Raw genomic sequence first — 21020 nt, 5'->3', positions numbered from 1 at the left:
GCTGTTTATAGGAAAAGAGCACATTATTATAAACCTGTGATTTGCTTTACACTCAGGCCTATTGTCAGAGGTGCTCTTATAGAAAACTTATCAAGTTTATCTTCTGGCAAATCAGATTCAAGAATTCAGGCAATGTGATGTATACAGTAGCAGTCAAAAGTTTGGACACACCTTCTCATTCGTAGGTTTTTCTGTGTTTTGACTATTTTCTACATTGTAGAGCAATACTGAAGACATGAATGCTATAAAATATTGAACATCTCATTATCTCTAGCCACTTTATCCTGTTCTGCAGGGTCGCAGGCAAGCTGGAGCCTATCCCAGCTGACTACGGGCGAAAGGCGGTGTAGGTGCAATTGGAATTAAGTGATCAATCTAATTAAATCTGTCTCATTAATAATCTCATTAAATCAGTCTCATTGAATCAGTCTCATTAAACAATACCATTAATTTTGGTGCTTAATAATAAATTACCAAACAGCTAAATTATGGTATATTCCAAATTATTATGATCACTTACCGTATTACATAACTCGTATGCACCTTGGAATTCTTTTGAGATTGGGCTACTTCAAAAATATTAGGCACAACAACAGACACACACTTTCAATAATAATTGAATTTATTATAACAAAGATAAAAATGAATAATGGCAGTTGAAATGTATACAAATATGATATATACTGGATGAGCATGTGTGTGTGTGTGTGTGAGAGTGTAGGGGGAGGTGACCACGTGTTTCTAAGTAGAACAAAAGAGTTAGCTTTAGTTGCTAGCTAAGATATGTGTGTGTGTGCGTGTGTCCACGTGGTGGAGGCCTAGCTTGGTTGCTAGCTAAGACAAAGGAATGTTATCCGAGTAGAACAAAGGATTAGCTCTGTTGCTAACTAAGGTGTGTTTGTGGGTGTGAGGTCTTGTGACCATGTGGTGTAGGCCTTGTGGCCTAAACAAGAGGTTAGCCTAGCTTAATTAGCCGTGTGTTGCTAGCTAAGCTAGCTTATAACGCTACTAAATCCACTGAAATCTTGATGAGGTCAAAATATGTGTAATAATGAAATTAAGGGTTAGAAAGGAATGGAGGACAGCATGCAAAAGCCTATCTATTAAGCAATTGAGAGATCAAAACAAAATGGAACAATCAATTCAACACGCTGCGTGTCTACAGTGTAAACAATTAAACCGTTCCTGAGTTTAAATTCACACTTCTTCATAAAGCTAATTCCTAAGACTAGTTTTTCTGCCCAAATGCCAGTCTCTTACTTCTGTATCTTGCCTTGACGTAAGATTATGAGGATGTTCCGAAACTTTCGGAGTCCACAGGAGCACGTGAGTCGCTTCTGTAGAAAACAGAGAATTCTTGGTCCGACGCTTGTAGTTCGTGGGAAGAAAGTCTCTAACCAACAATGTGCACAGCTTTTTAATTAGAAGGATCCAGTCGCTTCTAATTATAAATGAACTGTCTGGGCAGCAGTTCATAACGTTACTATCAATAGACAAACAAAACCGGTTGTAGCTCAACCGAGAGAGCACAATTTAAGTAGTTCTACCGTGGCCAAGGGTAAACAAAAACCACGCTGAATTGTTTTTCTCAGGAGAAAGACGTCTTTTCTTGGATGCTCTGGTGAGCGAGCCTCTTTATCTCTGCAGAACGCGCCAGTTGCGACGAGTTTCACAGCACCAAAGAGGAAGTCGGAAGTGTTGCTCAGTTACTTATGCCTTCATTGAGGATGTGACGTAGGTGATCCCGCCCCGGCGTGACGTAGGCCATCGCGGAAGTGGCCGATGGGATCTGTAGTTTCTTAAAGGGACGGTGGTTGCGTCACTTATAGGCTCATGGAAGAAGTGACGTAGATGATCCCGCCCAGGCATGACGTAGGTCAACGCAGAAGTTGGTTGATGGGATCTGTAGTTTCTTAAAGTGGCCGTGGCGCTGTTGTACTTACAGCGGGGTACACCCTGGACAAGTCGCCAGGTCATCACAGGGCTGACACATAGACACAGACAACCATTCACACTCACATTCACACCTACAGTCAATTTAGAGTCACCAATTAACCTAACCTGCATGTCTTTGGACTGTGGGGGAAACCGGAGCACCCGGAGGAAACCCACACAGACACGGGGAGAACATGCAAACTCCACATAGAAAGGCCCTCGCCGGCCGCTGGGCTCGAACCCAGACCTTCTTGTTGTGAGGCGACAGCGCTAACCACTACACCACCGTGCCGCCCAATATTGAACATGTATGGAATTATGTGGGAAATAAAGAAATGTCAAATTGAAATATGTTAGATATTTTTGATTCTTCAAAGTAGCCAGTGTTTATCTTGATGACGCTTTGCACACTATTGGCGTTATCTTAACCAGCTTCAGGAGGTAGTCACCTGGAATGCTTTTCAATTAACAGGTGCCTTGTCAAAAGTTAATCAGTGCAATTTCTCGCCTTCTTACTGCATTTGAGAACATCCAACAGTAAATAGCCCTATTTGGGGTGGCATGGTGGTTAGCACTGTCGCCTCACAGCAAGAAGGTCCTGGGTTCGAGCCCAGCGGCCGGCGAGGGCCTTTCTGTGCGGAGTTTGCATGTTGTCCACGTGGGTTTCCTCCGGGTGCTCCGGTTTCCCCCACAGTCCAAAGACATGCAGGTTAGGCTAATTGGTGGCTCTAAATTGACCGTAGGTGTGAATGTGAGTGTGAATGGTTGTCTGTGTCTATGTGTCAGCCCTGCGATGATCTGGCGACTTGTCCAGGGTGTACCCTGCCTCTTGCCCATAGTCAGCTGGGATAGGCTCCAGCTTGCCTGCGACCCTGTAAGACAGGATAAGCGGCTACAGATGACGGACGGATGGATGGATGGATGGATGGATGGATGGATGGATGGACAGACAGTCCATATTGTCAAGAATTGCTCAACTAAGTGAAGAGAAATGAAAGGATTTCAATCCTTTTATTAAAAATAAAAAATTGAATTAGAAGGGGTGTCCAAACTTTTTACTGGTGTGTGTATACACAGCATAAACATTGTAGAACCTGTCAAATAAACTGAAGATGGGAAGTTGGTACACTATCTACATCTATCTATGTGGAATATCACTACAGTGACGTGGCCGCTCTGACGGCTTCAGCCATCAAAGTTATTCGGGAATAATTACAGTAGTGTTTTCCTGTTGCCTTCTACTGGATTATTATAGAGATTTTCTCCTCTCAACCATTCACACCTATGGACAATTTAGAGTAGCCAGTTAGCCTAACAGCTTGTCTTTGGACTGTGAGGGAAACCGGAGCACTTAGAGGAAACCCACGCAGACACGGGGAGGACATGCAAACTCCACACAGAAAGGCCCCCATCAGCCACTGGGCTTGAATCCAGAACCTTCTTGCTGTAAGGTGACCGCGCTAACCACTACACCACCGTGTCGCCCGTTGGTACACTAATGCCTGTAAAACTGGTGTCAGATTTTAGGGAGAAATGACATCTAACGGAATTAGCAATAATAGAGCTGGCTAAAGAGCAATGAACTGAGAAAAGCTTCACTAACAAGCATTTGTTGTTCTCCAGCTACAAAGCCTACCACACTGAAAACAACCAGAGCTTCACCTCACAGCACTGGCTCGTACTAGCAGCCCGCTTTGCTTTTGTCATCTTGTTCGAGGTATGATTGTTAGCCCTGTTTATCACACTGTACATATTAGTATCTGTTTTATTCCTTTCTAATCCAATTTTTTCTACATTGTACGTCTTATAGAAATGTGATATGAACACCTTAGAATTTTACTTTCAAATGAAAGCGCTCTTTCTTTACATCTTACAATAATCCAGGGCTTATATTCTCTTGATTGGAGAAATATATTGCATACAGTTGCTGTAATTTCTAATACTGAATAAATATCGGGTTCATGCTAGTTGGGACAGCATCATGCTAACTGATCGGCTAGCTTTTCAAATACACATCAGAATTTATGCTCAAGCAAAGGACCACTTTCCTGTAAATACTGTAAGAGTTCACTCTGATTTCCCTCTTCTTCTCAACAGCATGTTTTAGTCATATGCAAGTTTATTATTGCCTGGTTTGTGCCAGATAATCCCATACGGGTGAAGAACAGCAGGCTACATGACAAAATGAGCAGGCTGAAACGCGAATTACAGTGAGTGATGTCGACAGACCTTTGGATTATTCTTTCTTGTTCTCCATTTTGTCATTGCTCTAAGTGGCTTTTCTCCCATTTTATTGTCTTTAGGGAACTGAGTGCACAATATGACAACAGGACCACTGATGTTTAATTCACAAAGGTCTTTTGTGAATGCCATTCTTGGAAAAACTGAAGTTCTTACAAGGACTGTGTGTGCACAGATGATGCAAATATGTAGATACTGCGTCAGATGTAAATGATGGAGAGATGAGAGAAACAGATCGCAGCCTTGATTTGTATTACAACTAAAGGTCAGGACTGCGTTAGTATTGTCCACTAATTACATGTCCATTTTGTTTTGCTAGCCAAGACTCTCATACACTTCATAACATTATTAGACATACGGTACAGGCATGTGAAAAAATTAGTAAACCCCATGGAAACTCAACTTTTCTCGATATCTTTAAACAAGCAAACATTTTATTCTTTTGATACAGTGCCTACAGATAAAGGTGATGAACAAAACAACAAGGAAAATTAGCTCTTTCAATCATTTATTCAGGGCGGCACGGTGGTGTAGTGGCTACGCGCCTCTCGCCCGTAGTCAGCTGGGATAGGCTCCAGCTTGCCTGCGACCCTGTAGAACAGGATAAAGCGGCTAGAGATAATGAGATGAGATGAATCATTTATTCAACAAAAATATCGATAGATGTAACTTTCTTCTGTAGAGAAAGTAAGTACACCCTTGGCTTCAGAAGCTAGTATTGCCAACCCCAAACCATAACATTTCCACCACCATGCTTCACAGTTGGTATGAGGTTCTTCTCCTGAAGAGCTGTTTTTGGTCTGCACTTCACACGTAGTGTCTTATTGTGGCTAGAGCACATTATTCCATAAGGCCTTGTCTTTTACATTTCACATTTAACATTCCTTTTGGACAGCAAAGGCTTTTTCCTGGTACGCCTCCTATGCAGGTCAAATTTGTCCAATCTCTTTCTGATTGTAGATGTTTGCACTTTGACACCAACAGTTACAAGAGTTAACTCAAATCCAGTGATCAAATTTTGGGGTTCTTGGAGACTTTTTTTTTAGCATCACACAGTCTGTTTTTGGGCTGAATTTGCTGGAGCGGCCAGTCCTGGACAAATCTGCAGTTGTATTTACATATTGTATATTTAGCGCTCAGAACTCTTTTGCTATGAGCGCTTTGTAAGTATTTTTGTTTTTTTCTGAGGTCCTTAGAGAGCTCTTTAGATCTTGGCATGATGAAGCCACACACTTCAGTAACAAAGAGAACACCAGATCCTAGATGTCAGGTTTAAATAAGGCAGGTTCTACCTGCAGGGGATTCAAACCAATGGCACCTAATCTGGACCACCTGATTCTAATGTTATGGATTTGTAAGGGTGTCTTTTTTTTTTTTTTTCCAAGTTATGAAAGTGACTACAGAATGTCAATTTTGTGTCATTTGTTGGATTATCTAATCTTTATCAATAGGCATCATATCAGAGAGTGAAATGTTTGCTTGTTTAAATATATTAAAGTCTACAGTTTCCATGGGCTGCACTTATTTTTCACATGACTGCAGAAAAGGCATTTAAAGAATTTATTTTTTTAAGTATTTGAAAACTAAAATATTTGTTTTAGGGGTAAATGGTGCAGGATGGTTATTTTGGCAAGCTTAATACAGCTAGTTAACATTTTAAAAAGCAACCTTCAATAATAAATGAGATTTTAGAGGGGGCAGGGAACGGTGTTCTCTGGAAATGTGGATATGGTGTAACTTTTGAAATTACTTGACATGTAATAACCTGGGTGGCACGGCGGTGTAATGGTTAGCGCTGTCGCCTCACAGCAAGAAGGTCCGGGTTCGAGCCCCGTGGCTGGCGAGGGCCTTTCTGTGCGGAGTTTGCATGTTCTCCCCATGTCTGCGTGGGTTTCCTCTGGGTGCTCCGGTTTCCCCCACAGTCCAAAGACATGCAGGTTAGGTTAACTGGTGACTCTAAATTGACCGTAGGTGTGAATGAGAGTGTGAATGGTTGTCTGTGTCTATGGGTCAGCCCTGTGATGACCTGGCGACTTGTCCAGGGTGTACCCCGCCTCTCGCCCGTAGTCAGCTGGGATAGGCTCCAGCTTGCCTGCGACCCTGTAGAACAGGATAAAGCAGCTAGAGATAATGAGATGAGATGTAATAACCTTTTAGCTGCACTTTCGCTTGAGTGCCACCCCAGCAATGCATGGTTAACCCCCCCCCCCTTTTTTTTCTGAACATGTAACCCACAAATTGCACAGTGATTTGTTTACAATTCTATAGTGGATGATGATAATTACCCTTTTCCATGTTATCCTAATTCATATTGTTCATTTTCTCACAGGAGGTTAAATGAATCAAGTTTAGAACTACACTATAAAATCTCTTAAGATTGAATCTAGTTAATATTGAATGCTATTCATATTATCACCACTTGATGCCAGTAATGGCAAGGTTGAACAGTGGCATCATGAGAAACGTAGATTCCATTAGCAAACACTTTTATTTTAGGCAACTGATTTTGTGCATGCAGTAAGTTACGACAATGCCTGACTGGATCCCAGAACAGTTTGCAGTTTACAAGTTGTGTTTTATGTATTATTATTATTTTGTACATACAGTATGAAGGGAGAACATTGGGTTATAGGAGTGAAATTAAATTGTGGTTGTATAGCTGTAAGTTTAAACTGTGTTGCAAGAACTGTGAATGTATGAAATCCACAATTTTCCTGTCATATGGAATTCTATTCAGGTCTGAAATGTTTTAGATGATAATGCATTATGAGGAGGCCAAATGAAAATGTATGGTTTTGTATTGTCTCCCCCCCATGTTTTATAGGTGTCTAAGGACATCATGTATTTTTCACGTACAGTTTCTTTTCAGTAATATGTAGATAGTGACTGATGTATTGTACAATTTTTTATTTATATATATATATATATATATATATATATATATATATATATATATATATATATATCTCCCTAAACTCACCTTCAGAGTTTGGGTCGTTGTTGATTACTGCACAATACATGCAGATACTAGAAACTATATAAATCAAGTTTCACTATGGAGATCAGTGAGCATTCAGAATAAATTCAACAGTCCCTTCACTCTCCATTGTCCAGCAGGTGTCCATGTTATTGCATTTTTGTATCATCCTCACTACATTTCGACCAAAGACACATTAAGCTCCTCTTTTAACATTTATACATAAATGCACAGGCTAATAGTTTGTGGCTGTGCAATTTCTACTTATCAGAAGTTAACACAGATGACGAGAGCGTTATTTTAAATAACGTGTGTGTGGAGAGAGCTCATTAAAATGCTTCCTCAAATGCATGCATGTGTCCTCCTATGCAGCTTGCATTTGTGTGCACTTGTGTATATATGCTAATATCCAGGTCATCATATTTAGCATATAAACTGTATTTATGAGCATACAGTGGTATGCAAAAGTTTGGGCACCCCTGGTCAAAATTGCTGTTACTGTGAACAGTTAAGCAAGTTGAAGATGAAATGATCTCCAAAAGGCATAAAGTTAAAGATGACTCATTCCCTTTATATTTTAAGCAAAAACAATTTTTCATCTTTTACATTTTCAAAATGACAAAAAAGGAAAAAGGCCCGAAGCAAAAGTTTGGCACCCTGCATGGTTGGTGCCTAGTAACACCCCCTTTGGCAAGTATCACAGCTTGTAAACACTTTGTAGCCAGCTAATAATCTTTCAGTTCTTACCTGGGGGATTTTCACACATTCGTCCTTGCAAAAGGCTTCCAGTTCTACAAGTTTCTTGGGCTATCTTGCATGCACTGCTCTTTTGAGATCTATCCACAGATTTTCAATGATGTTTAGGTCAGGGGACTGTGAGGGCGGGTGGCACGGTGGTGTAGTGGTTAGCGCTGTCGCCTCACAGCAAGAAGGTCCGGGTTCGAGCCCCGTGGCCGGCGAGGGCCTTTCTGTGCGGAGTTTGCATGTTCTCCCCGTGTCCGCGTGGGTTTCCTCTGGGTGCTCCGGTTTCCCCCACAGTCCAAAGACATGCAGGTTAGGTTAACTGGTGACTCTAAATTGACCATAGGTGTGAATGTGAGTGTGAATGGTTGTCTGTGTCTGTCAGCTCTGTAATGACCTGGCGACTTGTCCAGGGTGTACCCCGCCTTTCGCCCGTAGTCAGCTGGGATAGGCTCCAGCTTACTTGTGACTCTGTAGAACAGGATAAAGCGGCTAGAGATAATGAGATGAGACTGTGAGGGCCAGGGCAAAACCTTCAGCTTGTGCCTCTTGAGGTATTCCATTGTAGATTTTGAGGTGTGTTTTGGATCATTGTCTTATTGTAGGACCCATCCTCTTTTTAACTTCAACTTTTTTACAGATGGTGTGATGTTTACTTCCAGAATTTGCTGGTATTTATTCGAGTCCATGCTTCCCTCGACCAATGAAATGTGCCCTGTGCCACTGGCTGCAACACAACCCCAAAGCACGATCGATCCACACCCATGCTTCAGAGTTGGAGAGGTGTTCTTTTCCTGGACTTTGGCCCCCTTTTTTCAACAAACGTACCTTTGCACATTGTGGCCAAAAAGTTCTATTTTGATTTAATCAGTCCACAGGACTTGTTTCCAAAATGCATCAGGCTTATTTAGATGCTCATTTGCAAACTTCAGACGCTGAATTTTGTGGCTAGGACGCAGGAACGGTTTTCTTCTGATGACTCTTCCATGAAGGTCATATTTGTTCAGGTGTCGCTGCATAGTAGAACAGTGCACCACCACTCCAGGGTCTGCTAAATCTTTCTGAAGGTCTTTTGCAGTCAAACAGGGGTTTTTATTTGCCTTTCTAGCAATCCAACAAGCAGTTCTTCCAGAAAGTTTTTCCATCTTTCAAACCTCACCTTGATATCCACTGTTTCTGTTAACTGCCTGTAGCGCTCTCTTAGGTGTGGGTGGAGCACAGAGGACGGCAGGACAAAGCTTCAGGGAACAACAGGCTTTTATTGCCAGACTTTTCAGTATAACAATCGTTCGTATTTGGTAAATACATACACACACACACACACACACATGCTGTGTTCTTGTCCCGGGAAGAGCTTTCCTCTGCTCTCCCTCTGCCTCCTTAAATAGGGCGCGGTACTGGGAAGACACACAAACGCAGGTTAATTACCGTCAGGTGTAGTGATTCTGCCACTCGCCTTCCCTGGCTCCGCCCTCCTGTCACAGACCGGCCCCCGCTGCCCGACTCAGGCCGGGTGCCCGTCTGGCCCGCAGCCGACTCCCCCCCCCCGACGGGAGAGGAAGTCCGCCACGACCATCTGCGCCCCCGGCCTGTGGACCACCTTGAAATTGAAGGGTTGGAGTGCCAGATACCAATGGGTGATCCGCGCGCTGGCATCTTTCATGCGGTGGAGCCACTGGAGGGGCGCGTGAAGGGGCGCCCCAGCAGGTAGTAACGGAGGGCGAGGACCGACCACTTGATCGCCAGGCATTCCTTCTCAATAGTGCTGTAGCGCCCCTCACGCACCGACAGCTTCCTGCTAATGTACAGGATGGGGCGGTCCTCCCCCTCCACCTCCTGGGACAACACCGCCCCCAGCCCTCTGTCCGACGCGTCGGTCTGCAACACAAAAGGGAGAGAAAAGTCAGGGGAGTGTAATAGTGGCCCCCCACACAGTGCAGCCTTTACCTCAGAGAAAGCCCGCTGGCACTGCTCCGTCCACTGGACCAGATCTGGCACCCCTTTTTTAGTGAGGTCAGTCAGCGGGCTGGTGACGTCCAAATAATTAGGTATAAACCTACGATAGTAGCCAGCCAGCCCCAGGAACTGTCTCACCCCCTTTTTGGTCTTGGGCCTCGGGCAGGCCGCAATCGCTGCTGTCTTATTAATTTGGGGACGCACCTGCCCGTTGCCCAAGTGGAAGCCCAGATACCGTACTGGACGCCTCGCGGCGCCTATCTCCGCCACTCCGGGTTCGGGGATCTGAACCCGACTCCCTTTCGATCGGCTGGGGGCGGCGGAGGCCATCGCCCCGCCCTTCGTTTGCGTTACCGCACTGGCCCATGTTCAACTGCTGTTCACATGGAACCCTTCTCCACGCGGATATGGATACGGCCCGGCGCGAGACTTGCACCCTCTCCCCCGGATTTTCAAGGGCCAGCGAGAGCTCACCGGACGCCGCCAGAACCGCGGCGCTTTCCAGGGCGCGGGCCCCTATCTCGGGTTGAACCCATTCCAGGGCGCCCTGCCCTTCACAAAGAAAAGAGAACTCTTCCCGGGGCCCCCGCCAGCGTCTCCGGGTTCGTTTGTGGGTGACAAACGCTGGTGCGGATTGGCTTAATACCTAATAGCCCATACAGTTCGCGACATACACGAGGTGCCTTGGTCAGTCAGAATCTCTTTCGGGATTCCAACTCGGGAGATGACGTGGAAGAGGGCCTCCGCAATACTGCGTGCTGAGATATTGCGAAGAGGCACCGCTTCCGGGTATCGCGTTGCATAGTCCACCAGAACTAATATAAAGCGCTACCCTCGTGTTGACTGATCTAATGGCCCGACGAGATCCATCCCAATTCTTTCGAACGGGGTCTCGATTAATGGTAGGGGGCGCAAAGGCGCTTTTGGAATGGCCGCTGGATTTACTAACTGGCATTCGCGGCACGCCGTACACCACCTACGGACATCGCCGCGAATCCCCGGCCAATAGAATCGGGCCATTATTTGGGCTAGTGTCTTATCCTGCCCTAGGTGTACAGCCATGGGATTAAAGTGAGCCGCCTGAAATACTAATTCCCGGCGGCTCTTTGGAATTAACAGCTGTGTGACTCGCTCTTTCGTCTGAGTGTCCTGCGTCACTCGGTATAATCTATCCTTCATAATAGAGAAATAGGGGAAGGACGGGGTGGCGTTCAGCTGGAGCGTTTGACCATCGATTACTCTCACTTGGTCAAACGCATGTCGCAGAGTCTCGTCTCGCGATTGTTCTAATGGGAAATCCGCGAGGGATTCCCCAACAGAAAGAGGAGGAGCCGGCGGCTCCTCACTCTGTCGCGCAGATGACGTAGACGGCTCTGCGACAGCAGCTCCAGCCAAAGCGACACCGGGACCTCCCCCTGTCAAATGGCAGGACCCACTCTTTACTAGGCGTGTCATTAAACCCCGAAATCCCAGCCAATCAGTCCCCAAAATTAAAGAGTGGGTAAGGCGAGGGTTAACCGCCGCCTTCACCATAGATTTTTCCCCTCTGAAAAATATGTGGACCGACACCAAAGGGTAGCTGTGAACATCCCCGTGCACACACAACACCTTCACCCCCTGTGCTCCCCCCTGTGCTCCCCCCAATGCCTCGTCTTGCACCAGGCTTTGGCGGATCGAGGTCTGATTGCAACCAGAATCCACCAACGCCTGATATGTAGCCCCTTGGACACTCACCGGTATGCAATATGCTCCGGCCCGATCAAGGGTGGCCTCTGGCGCATCGGGGATCCGTACCACCGCGCCCACCTCCATTGCTGCGCACTGTTGTTGCAGGTGGCCCGGCTCCCCGCAGCGCCAGCAAACTGGCCTGGGCTTTCCCTCTGCACCGGTGCTCTGGGGCTCACTCACCTGAGGGGGAGGGGGGGGAGAGACAGACACAGAAGGGAGAAACGAGAGGGCACCGCGGGTGCGGCGGGCCGGCTGGGGTGGAGCCGGCCCCCGTCTCCGTGGTGGGGGAATGGGGCGAGGACAGGACACAGAAGGGAGGGGAGAAAGAGAGAGAGGAGAGAAGAGAAGACGTCGTCGGCTGTCCTGCCACCGGAACAGCCGCCAAATGATCCTCCGCCAGTCCTACTGCCTGATCCAGCGACGCCGGGCGGTGGCACTGGACCCACTCTGCGGTTCCGGCTGGTAAGCGGGCGATGAACTGCTCCAGCACCACCTGATCGATGATTCCCTCGGTGTCACGATCGTCGGCCCTCAGCCACCGCCAGCAGGCGTCCCGGAGCTGCTGGCCGAACGCGAACGGCCGGCCGACTTCCTCCAACCGCAGCGCGCCGAAGCGCTGGCGCTGTTGTTCTGGTGTGCGCCCCACGCGCTGGAGGACAGCCTGGCGAAGGTCCGCGTAGGCCACAACAACAACAGGCTTTTATTGCCAGACTTTTCAGTATAACAATCGTTCGTATTTGGTAAATACACACACGCGCTGTGTTCTTGTCCCGGGAAGAGCTCTCCTCTGCTCTCCCTCTGCCTCCTTAAATAGGGTGCGGTACTGGGAAGACACACAAACACAGGTTAATTACCGTCAGGTGTAGTGATTCTGCCACTCACCTTCCCTGGCTCTGCCCTCCTGTCACAGACCGGCGCTTGACCACGCCCCCGCTGGCACACTGCCATTTCTTGATAACATTACAATCTGAGGAAACAGCTACCTGAAAACACTTTGCTACGTTCTTGTAGCCTTCTCCTGCTTTGTGATCAATTATTTTATTATTCAGAATGCGAGGGAGTTGCTTAGAGGAGCCCATGGCTGTTGATTTTAGGGACAAGTTTGAGGAGTCAGAGAATTTACATAGCTTTGAAATCTGCATCATCTGCCCTTTCCTAACAAAGAATTTGAACAAGCCACAGCTCAGTAAGCTAATTAAGATCTGGAACCTTGGTAAAGGTTACCTGAGAATGCAAATGTATTGGGGCGCCCAAACTTTCGCATGGTGTTCCTTTTCTTTTTTCACTCTCCAATTGTACAAAACAAAAATAATACACAAATCTTGCAGAAAACACTGGAAATGAATCTCTTTATCTTTATGCCTTTTGGTGATCAGTTCATCTTCTGCTCACTTAACTATTCACAGTAACAGACATTTTCAGTAAGGGTGCCCAAACTTTTGCATGCCATTGTACATACATTTGAGCCAAAAGTAAAAATTTCTGCTACAGCCTGATTGGGTTTAATTATGATGGTATGTTAAATCTAGGATTAAAATAATTCCCCCCCAGGACTGTATTTTTAGATTTTTATTGTGTGGTATTTTAGGAGCTTTAAACATACTGAAACAAATACCCATAAAACTGCCTTGGCATTGACTGCAGGAGCATGTTTTCCATTTATTTGTTTTTTTTTTTTAAAAGACGCTCAAGTTTTGCAACATTTGGCATCATTCTGTTCTCACAATTTTTGCTGATGAAAAAATTTGACTCTTCGCAGCTGCTACAGGTTGTAAGCAGGAAGGAGAGGAGGGAAAGGGGAAAAAAAAAGCTCACAACACAATGGCGGGGTCATCAAACATGCAACCCAGTCACAGATCATTTTCATAAAGTTTCACCTTTTAAACTAGTATTCAGGTATTTTTGCCTTGGCATGTTTTGTGGGCATGGCTTTTTCGAAGCCACTTAAGTGAAGGGATTTTGTATTTAAGATTTTTTTTTTTTTTTAAACATCAAAATTTGTTGACTGCACCTCCTAAGTCCATCTTTAATCTTGGCATCACTGTTCTTTTGTTTAATTTTTATTTCACTTGCTAAATCTTTAAGTAATGCCACAAACGTTTTCTGACATGGAGCAACTTGAAACTATATATAAAAGCATCTATACTTTAAACTGCATAACCTTGTCTATAATCAGTGGCCATCCATTGCATTTTGGTCTGACCTGAGTGAATAAAATATTCACCAATGCCTCTTGTTAACTAAATGTCCCATGTTTGAACCTGTTATTATAGTACAGAGCAGCTATTTTAAGGATCCCAAGATTCAGGCAGGCGGCACGGTGGTGTAGTGGTTAGCGCTGTCGCCTCACAGCAAGAAGGTCTGGGTTCGAGCCCCGTGGCCAGCGAGGGCCTTTCTGTGCGGAGTTTGCATGTTCTCCCCGTGTCCGCGTGGGTTTCCTCCGGGTGCTCCGGTTTCCCCCACAGTCCAAAGACATGCAGGTTAGGTTAACTGGCGACTCTAAATTGACCGTAGGTGTGAATGTGAGTGTGAATGGTTGTCTGTGTCTATGTGTCAGCCCTGTGATGACCTGGCGACTTGTCCAGGGTGTACCCCGCCTTTCGCCCATAGTCAGCTGGGATAGGATCCAGCTTGCCTGCGACCCTGTGGAACAGGATAAAGCGGCTAGAGATAATGAGATGAGATGAGAAGATTCAGGCAATTTTCACTTTTTTGGAACCCTGCTTTTTTTTTTTTTTTTAAATAGTCTTATGGTGTATTGTAATCTTTCCAGTAAATCCTTGAGGGGAAAAATGCAGAAATGTGGTCAATTGTGAAAGTGTTTTTTATTGAGATTAAGGTTGATAATATTGCGCTCTCTGACATTCATTTATCTCAATATTTTACACAATGTAACTCCCTCTTCTTTTTCTGCCCCCATTATCCATCATTCTCCCTCAATGGCCTACACAGAGATAATAACAAGCATTCGAGATAAGGTCAAGCCAAGCCCCAAGGTCGGCATTTTTGGCTAAAGACCATCAGCTTCCTGACATCTGTTTTTGATCTGTTCCTTTCACATCTCTCAGTCTTCTGTTATTTCCAATGATTTTTCCAAAACACCCTTTTCATACAGCTATTACCATTTGCACTCATACAACAGACAGACTGTGTAAAGGGTTGTCTGTCTGGTCACTGCCTAGTGAGAGAAATGTGTATCCTGCCGACCTTTAAATCTTCTCACATGTTTGGAAAACATCACCCGGAACAATGTGCTTTTGATACACAGATGGTCATCAGCGTGAGAGAGAAAGTTCAAGGTGAAACAAGTAAACATGCTAAAACAATTTTAGTAAAAACTAACAAAATACGACTTTAATCCTGGTAATAATGTCGAAGGTTAATTTGTTCAGTTGTCTTTATGAGATGATCATGATGTTAAAAGGTGCTGACTGCAAACTCATCTGAAACTTTCACTTTTTTTTTTTTATTGCCCATGGCTATGTCTCGCAAGAACAATATCGTTCAGACGAGATGTGATCATTTTGACGTGTTGAGGGTCGCTTTTCTCCGTTTTGGGACCAAATATCCTACGTCTTGAGGTAAACAGTATGGCCCGACAAACAGCTGAATGCAAGGAGCTTTAACTAATTAGCATAACTATGGAACTGCATCACACCAAGATGGCGATGTGCGGAAAACATTGCGACTCTGCATCTTTCTCGGAGTTTTGTGTCGCAGGTATGGAATTTGTGGTTAACGTTCACGAATAGATCCGTGAAACAAAAAAACAGACATCTTTTCTCTGTTAGTGCTTTTCTGTTATCGTTTCTTTCTCTGTAAGATCAAAACTTTAGGTGTATAACTCCATATTCGCTACCATGGAGTTCAGCCCACGCATTCTAAGGCTAAGATAGCTAAGTGCTAGCTAGAATGATTTAGTTGTTATCTGTCCAGAAAAATAATGTCCTCTAACCTTGCAGTTACACTCACTAGGCAGGCTTTCCTTTTCTTTTCCGCTGGCGGGAGAGCAAAGTCCACCATGTTTTGCCCACACTGACTTACTTTGGTTAAAAGTAGATCAAACGCCCCACGGTAGTCATGTAATATTGTTGCTCACATGCTTCGGCAATCTCTAGAATCATAAAACGTGGGACACTTATCATCTCGGCAAAACATCTTGAAACTCCAACAGCAATAGAACATTTTTGCCCAGAATTCAACTTTGCAGTCAGAACCTTTAATTATAGAATGGACGTGTAATGTTTAAATTGGCAACGTGACGCCATGTTTTTGGTTAATGTGTTAAGATAAACATTGTCAGAGTACCATTACAGTCTCGTAATAATGATATACTTTTGTTTCAGTCCGTTCTGTTACAGATGCTATACTAATAATAATTTGTTACTGTAAGCTGAAACCGTTCTATGACAAAAATAAGTGAACACTCAAATCTCTTTGGTTAATAAACATCAACCAGCAAAGCCTACGGCGTGATGGAGAAAAAGCAACAGCAATAAATCAAGCATTAGGAGCAAATAAACTTGATTTAAAATACCTTTTTGTTTCAACTCCAAATCTTTGGAACTGCATGACTATACTAGGCACCACCTTTTTTTCTTCTCCTTCTTCCGTCCCCATACACAGCACTGCTAAGCATCTCAACAAGCTTAGAAGAAAATGTTGTGTGACTAGGTGGCTAGCCAGAAGTACATCCCTTCACAAAAGAGAGCTACAGTGCAAGCTTAACATTAAATCCCATCCCAAATGACACACACACAATCTTGTTTTTCTCAAAGGCACAACTGAGATTCAGTCCCAGTTCAAAATACTAGAGTGTCTTTCTTTCGGATTGTCCAGGAAACAAATATGAATTTACAGGGTTTTGTTTTTATTTTAATACAACTCTAAAATGTCTAAAATATTGTGGGCAACCAAAACAGTTGAAAATGTTCATGACAAATAAAACGGGGGAAAAACCCTCCAAGAATACTTCAACACTGCGTCATGTCTACTGAGAGATAAAAGCATTCACACACACACACACACGGCTACTAGACATAGCACAACCCTTCTTTTCCTCGCCAGTTCCTTCATCGTGATCATGGATGGGTGTATGCTCATGCTGCTGAATTGAAAGTCAGCAAAAGCAGTCCACAATATTAATTACTCCTTATATAAAATGGTGCTGATCCAAAATCGTCATCCAGTTTCATCCCACTCCAGTGGAAGAAAAAAAAAAGTCTTCTTCCCAGAAATCCACAGCAGTCAAACTTGAGGGGGAAAAAAAAAAGAAAGAAAGAAAAGTACTCAATCTCAGTCCAAAGGTTTGAGGCACATCCTCAGAACACCTCCCTTCATGTTGAGCTTGATGGACGACTTGGTTATTGTGTTAATTTGAAGTTTCACGCAGGTCCAAACATTTGGTATTTCAAAAATGTGACATCAGATTGTATCAGTAAAGTCTCGTCTCGTGAATCCCTTCTGCAAAATGGAAGTGAACAAAAAAGGAATAACAGTAAAGTACTGCTCACAGAACACACAATTTTGTTTATTCAGCTATTCATGCTGTATGTACAGTACGAGTGCACAAGTTTGCATACTCTTGCTTTAAAATGACAACCAACAAGACATGCAGTGTGAGTTAAGGTTTGCCGATTTTCCTTCATTATTACATTAAGATAATATAGATATTTAGACACTGCCAAAACAGTCAAACGGTTGTCTGGTTATATCTTTCACGGCCACGTGTGTTGTCAGACACGCAGTGCCATTAGGGCCAATTACCATGCACCTGTTCCTGATTAGAGCATAATCACCGTGCATACATATAAGGACTCTCAGTAACACACAGACTTTGCAGAATATACGCTCTGTATCCCGAGTTTGACGTTACCAAGCTTTGTATTTTGTGTCAGTTTTCTGGTTTTGGCCCCGTTTGTGTTTTTGGACTGTGAGTATTGTATTCCCTCGGATATCCTGTCTGTGCCTCATTTGACCACTGCCTGTTTTTCAACTCTGCCTTCGTCTCCGTTTGCTAGCGTGCTTTCAATAAAACTCTTCCTGCACTTACATCCATCTATCACCCTTACATGACAGAAACTGTCAACTGCCCAACAAGCTTGTGGACCAAAAACTGCTTTAACTAGTTTTACATGAAGCTGTCGTGACTATTTTCTGTAAAATGTGTTAGTAAATAATCACACTTTAAAAATACAAAAAAAAAAACCCCACAAATTTAAAAATAACCACTGGATAAAAACTCGTCTATCTTATGTAAATGAAGATACAAATTTTGGTGTCCAGAGGTCAAGTGTTTATGAGATACACTGCCTTGCACTCATGATCGGGTTCCCTGTAGTGATGTACATACGTATGGATGTTATACGGTCAAGCCATCAAAAAATCAGTTCGATGCTTTCCTCTTAATAGGGGCGTGGAACCCCATACTTAAGAATGAAATGATCAACTAGATATTTCATAATGTATATAAAAACAATTATTCTACAAGATAGAGTCGTATAGGAGTTGATAGCCAACAAGGCGCGTAGCACCGAGTTGGCTATAAGCCATGTACGAGGAGACTGAGTGGAATGACTTTTATTCTATCCACATTCACTGGATTTTGAGAAACAGCATTTTTTTTGTGCAAATTCGATACATAAAAACTTTATACAAAACGTCCGACAACATTTCCCACTTAGAATGTAAAACAAACTGGCGAAATGACGGTAACAATTTGTGAAAAATGCGATAATTCTTGGGGGGAAAAAAAAAGTGTTTTTACCATCAAATATTTTTATTCCATATATTTTGGTTTTTTTTGTATTTTTGGGGTTTTGTTTTCAAGTAGGAGTTTTTATTTCATTCTCAGTTGGTTCAGCAACATGCGCTGCCATTTTGTTTTTCTCTACTCACGGTATATGAGCCGATATCCTAGTAGTACAGTAGCCAAATCAGAACACACGCTTGCTCAGATCCAGTGAATGTGGATAGAAAATATCTGAGAGGGTTTATACGTTTCTTGAAGTGTGGTTTTTTTTTCCCAGTCTCCTGATTGTTTTGGATTTTGCCAAATCCTGAATTTTAAAGTTTGTTTTTTTTTCTGATAATGTATTTTTATTTATTTATTTTTTTTTTTTTTTACAAATTTAAAGATTTTCCATTGTTAGTATGGGTCTTCCTAAACACTTTGGAATCTTTTATAATTTTGTTCAACTCTGTAAAAGTTCAGTATTATCTATTGTAGGTCTTGCGATAACTGTTTGTAACCCCACTGACATTTCCTGGCTCACACCTAACTGCTAGAGACGGTTTCTCTGTTTGAACTTTTCTCGTCTTAAACATGACTCGATGCAGTAAATGTGTCGACTGTTTTAGTTGCCTTGATAAGGCACATTTAAACAAATTAAAGCATGTCAAGAGGGATGCAAACTTTTGTACTCTACATACTGATAATTTCAACAGTCTCCATGTCAAATCTTAAATAAAGATAGAACAATAAACAAACAAACAAACAAACCCTGAATTTTTCAAACAGGAATAAACATAGGACAAAAATCAGTGGCAAGCTTGTTTGTCCACACCCAGTGAAACCCCTGTAGCACTGCAGGCAGACATTACACAAGCCTGTGATGAAAGGTGTTGGCTATTGTTGAACCATGAAGATTAGAACTGCCTCAGCGCTAATACATAGGCTGCAGTAACCGGGTGGAACAATGCAGTGTGCATTCCGGTCACATTCCACACACGGCACTTATCTAAGCAAAGCCATTATAAAAGTCAGAGTGCATCATGAGGGAGGTGTGCTCAGTGTCATGTCAAGCTAAAACAGTGCTATCACTACTTCAGAAATGTCTTCTGGAAGCACAAACATGATCCTATTATATTGTTTAAACACCGCGTGCTCATATGAACCATGAAACTTTGGTTAGGTACTTCCTACTAAAGAAAAAAAATAAAGTTTGTTCATTAAGTTAGCAATAAAACACCTGGGGGGGGGGGGGGGGGGGGGGTACTGTTATATAAAAATAACCAATGATGCAGCAGTAATACAAAGTGAAGCAGAGTTACTGTTTCGAACCTCAAATTTGTTAATTCCCTGTAGCAGGACCTCCCATAATTAATTAATTTACACGAGCAGCGCAGGCACAAATTGTGACTCTCACTCAGGATCTTTCCATTTTCTTCTTTTTCTCCTATTATTATTATTATTATTATTATATTATTCTCCTAACTTTTTTTTTTTGGACACTATTTCTCCCTCAGTTTTCAACCAATCACCACCAAATTTCACATGAAGAATATCTCTGGGCTGAATTACGTTGCTATGACTTTTGGTGGTGATCTGGATCACTGATCCAGAATGATCATGAAAAACAGGATTTTTTTTTTCAAAATCATTTATAACTGTCAATTTTCATGATTTTTTCTCTTTTTTTTTTGTGGCAGGGCACAACTTTCTCACCAAGCGTTATTCTCCATCTCTTACTGTTCTGGATCTATAGGGCACGGTGACCAGCCGTCCCAGTTTGTAATAGCTAGCGCAAATCACTGTGACTTTAGTCAGAGACTTTTTTTTTTTTTTTAATTCAAGACGTACTTTTTATCTGTTTATAGTTACACTTAATGATGTGGAATATCTGCAAAACAAGTTCATCTGTTTTCACTATATAACAGTTGTTCCCTCACCAGCCTCTCTTTTCCTCCCCTTTAAAGAACTTAACAAGATGTTACAAATAAAATGCAGCTTTATATAACAGAAAACTGCAAAGTGCAAACATCTCTCCTAAAGACGATTCCAAACGATTTTTTTTTAAAAATCTGATATGGTGATGGACCATCTGCTACACAAATCCCTGTTTCTATAGAAACCATAGCATACAGTATTGAAATGAGTGCATTAATATAAACCTGTGATTTGCCTTGCAGCCGGATTATTGTCAGAGCTGCTGTTATAGAAAATTAATCAATCTTCTGACGAACCTAAATCAAGAATTCAGTGCAGTATAGTATGCATAGGTACAAAATATGGCATAGTAAAGTGGGAAGAAAAAAAAAAAGCAACAGTGAGTTGACCATCGTTCAATATACAGCCATTAATTAAGCTGGAACAGTTAAAATGTGTGAAGGTTTATAAAAGGATGAGCATAAAACTACCTCTTATAGACTGTGTTGTGCATTTGAAGAGGATCCTGTAAAATGTTAATCAGTAACAGGTTTCCAGTGATTGAACTCGGTTATGTAACTGTGGGAAAGACTGATCAGCCTTGCAGGATGAACAATATGGCAAAATAAACAAACCCTGAGCAACAGAAATACGACCGGTGTCTACAATGCACCAGTTGATATCTCTTAATGCACCGTCTGTCCTGCAGTTTCCACAGACCTTTTGTGTTTGAGGAAAAAAAAAAAATCTATATATTCTACTTATGGTTAACTGAAGCGACTGGCTCAGTTTTTA

General features: G+C 43.0%; 2 protein-coding genes across 3 annotated transcripts in view; one reads left to right on the top strand and one right to left on the bottom strand.

Annotated features, from left to right (window-relative positions):
- Nucleotides 1–7280, top strand: part of ano9b (anoctamin 9b) — a 36207-nt gene extending 28927 nt beyond the window's left edge. For both annotated transcript variants that reach the window (XM_060911496.1, XM_060911497.1), the window contains exons 22-24: nucleotides 3559–3652; nucleotides 4033–4145; nucleotides 4239–7280. In XM_060911496.1, coding sequence (XP_060767479.1) covers nucleotides 3559–3652; nucleotides 4033–4145; nucleotides 4239–4281 — 250 coding nt within the window. In that variant the 3' untranslated portion in view covers nucleotides 4282–7280. The remainder of the gene's footprint in view (nucleotides 1–3558; nucleotides 3653–4032; nucleotides 4146–4238) is intronic.
- A 7104-nt stretch (nucleotides 7281–14384) lies between these two features.
- The window catches only part of pkp3b (plakophilin 3b), a 78714-nt gene continuing 72078 nt past the window's right edge, over nucleotides 14385–21020 (bottom strand). Inside the window, exon 13 of the mRNA XM_060911694.1 lies at nucleotides 14385–17041. Coding sequence (XP_060767677.1) covers nucleotides 17003–17041 — 39 coding nt within the window. The 3' untranslated portion in view covers nucleotides 14385–17002. The remainder of the gene's footprint in view (nucleotides 17042–21020) is intronic.

This window comes from Neoarius graeffei, chromosome 27 (assembly GCF_027579695.1).
Source record: "Neoarius graeffei isolate fNeoGra1 chromosome 27, fNeoGra1.pri, whole genome shotgun sequence".
Classification (NCBI taxonomy): Eukaryota; Metazoa; Chordata; class Actinopteri; order Siluriformes; family Ariidae; genus Neoarius; species Neoarius graeffei.
This window is presented reverse-complemented; position numbering and strand designations above follow the sequence as displayed.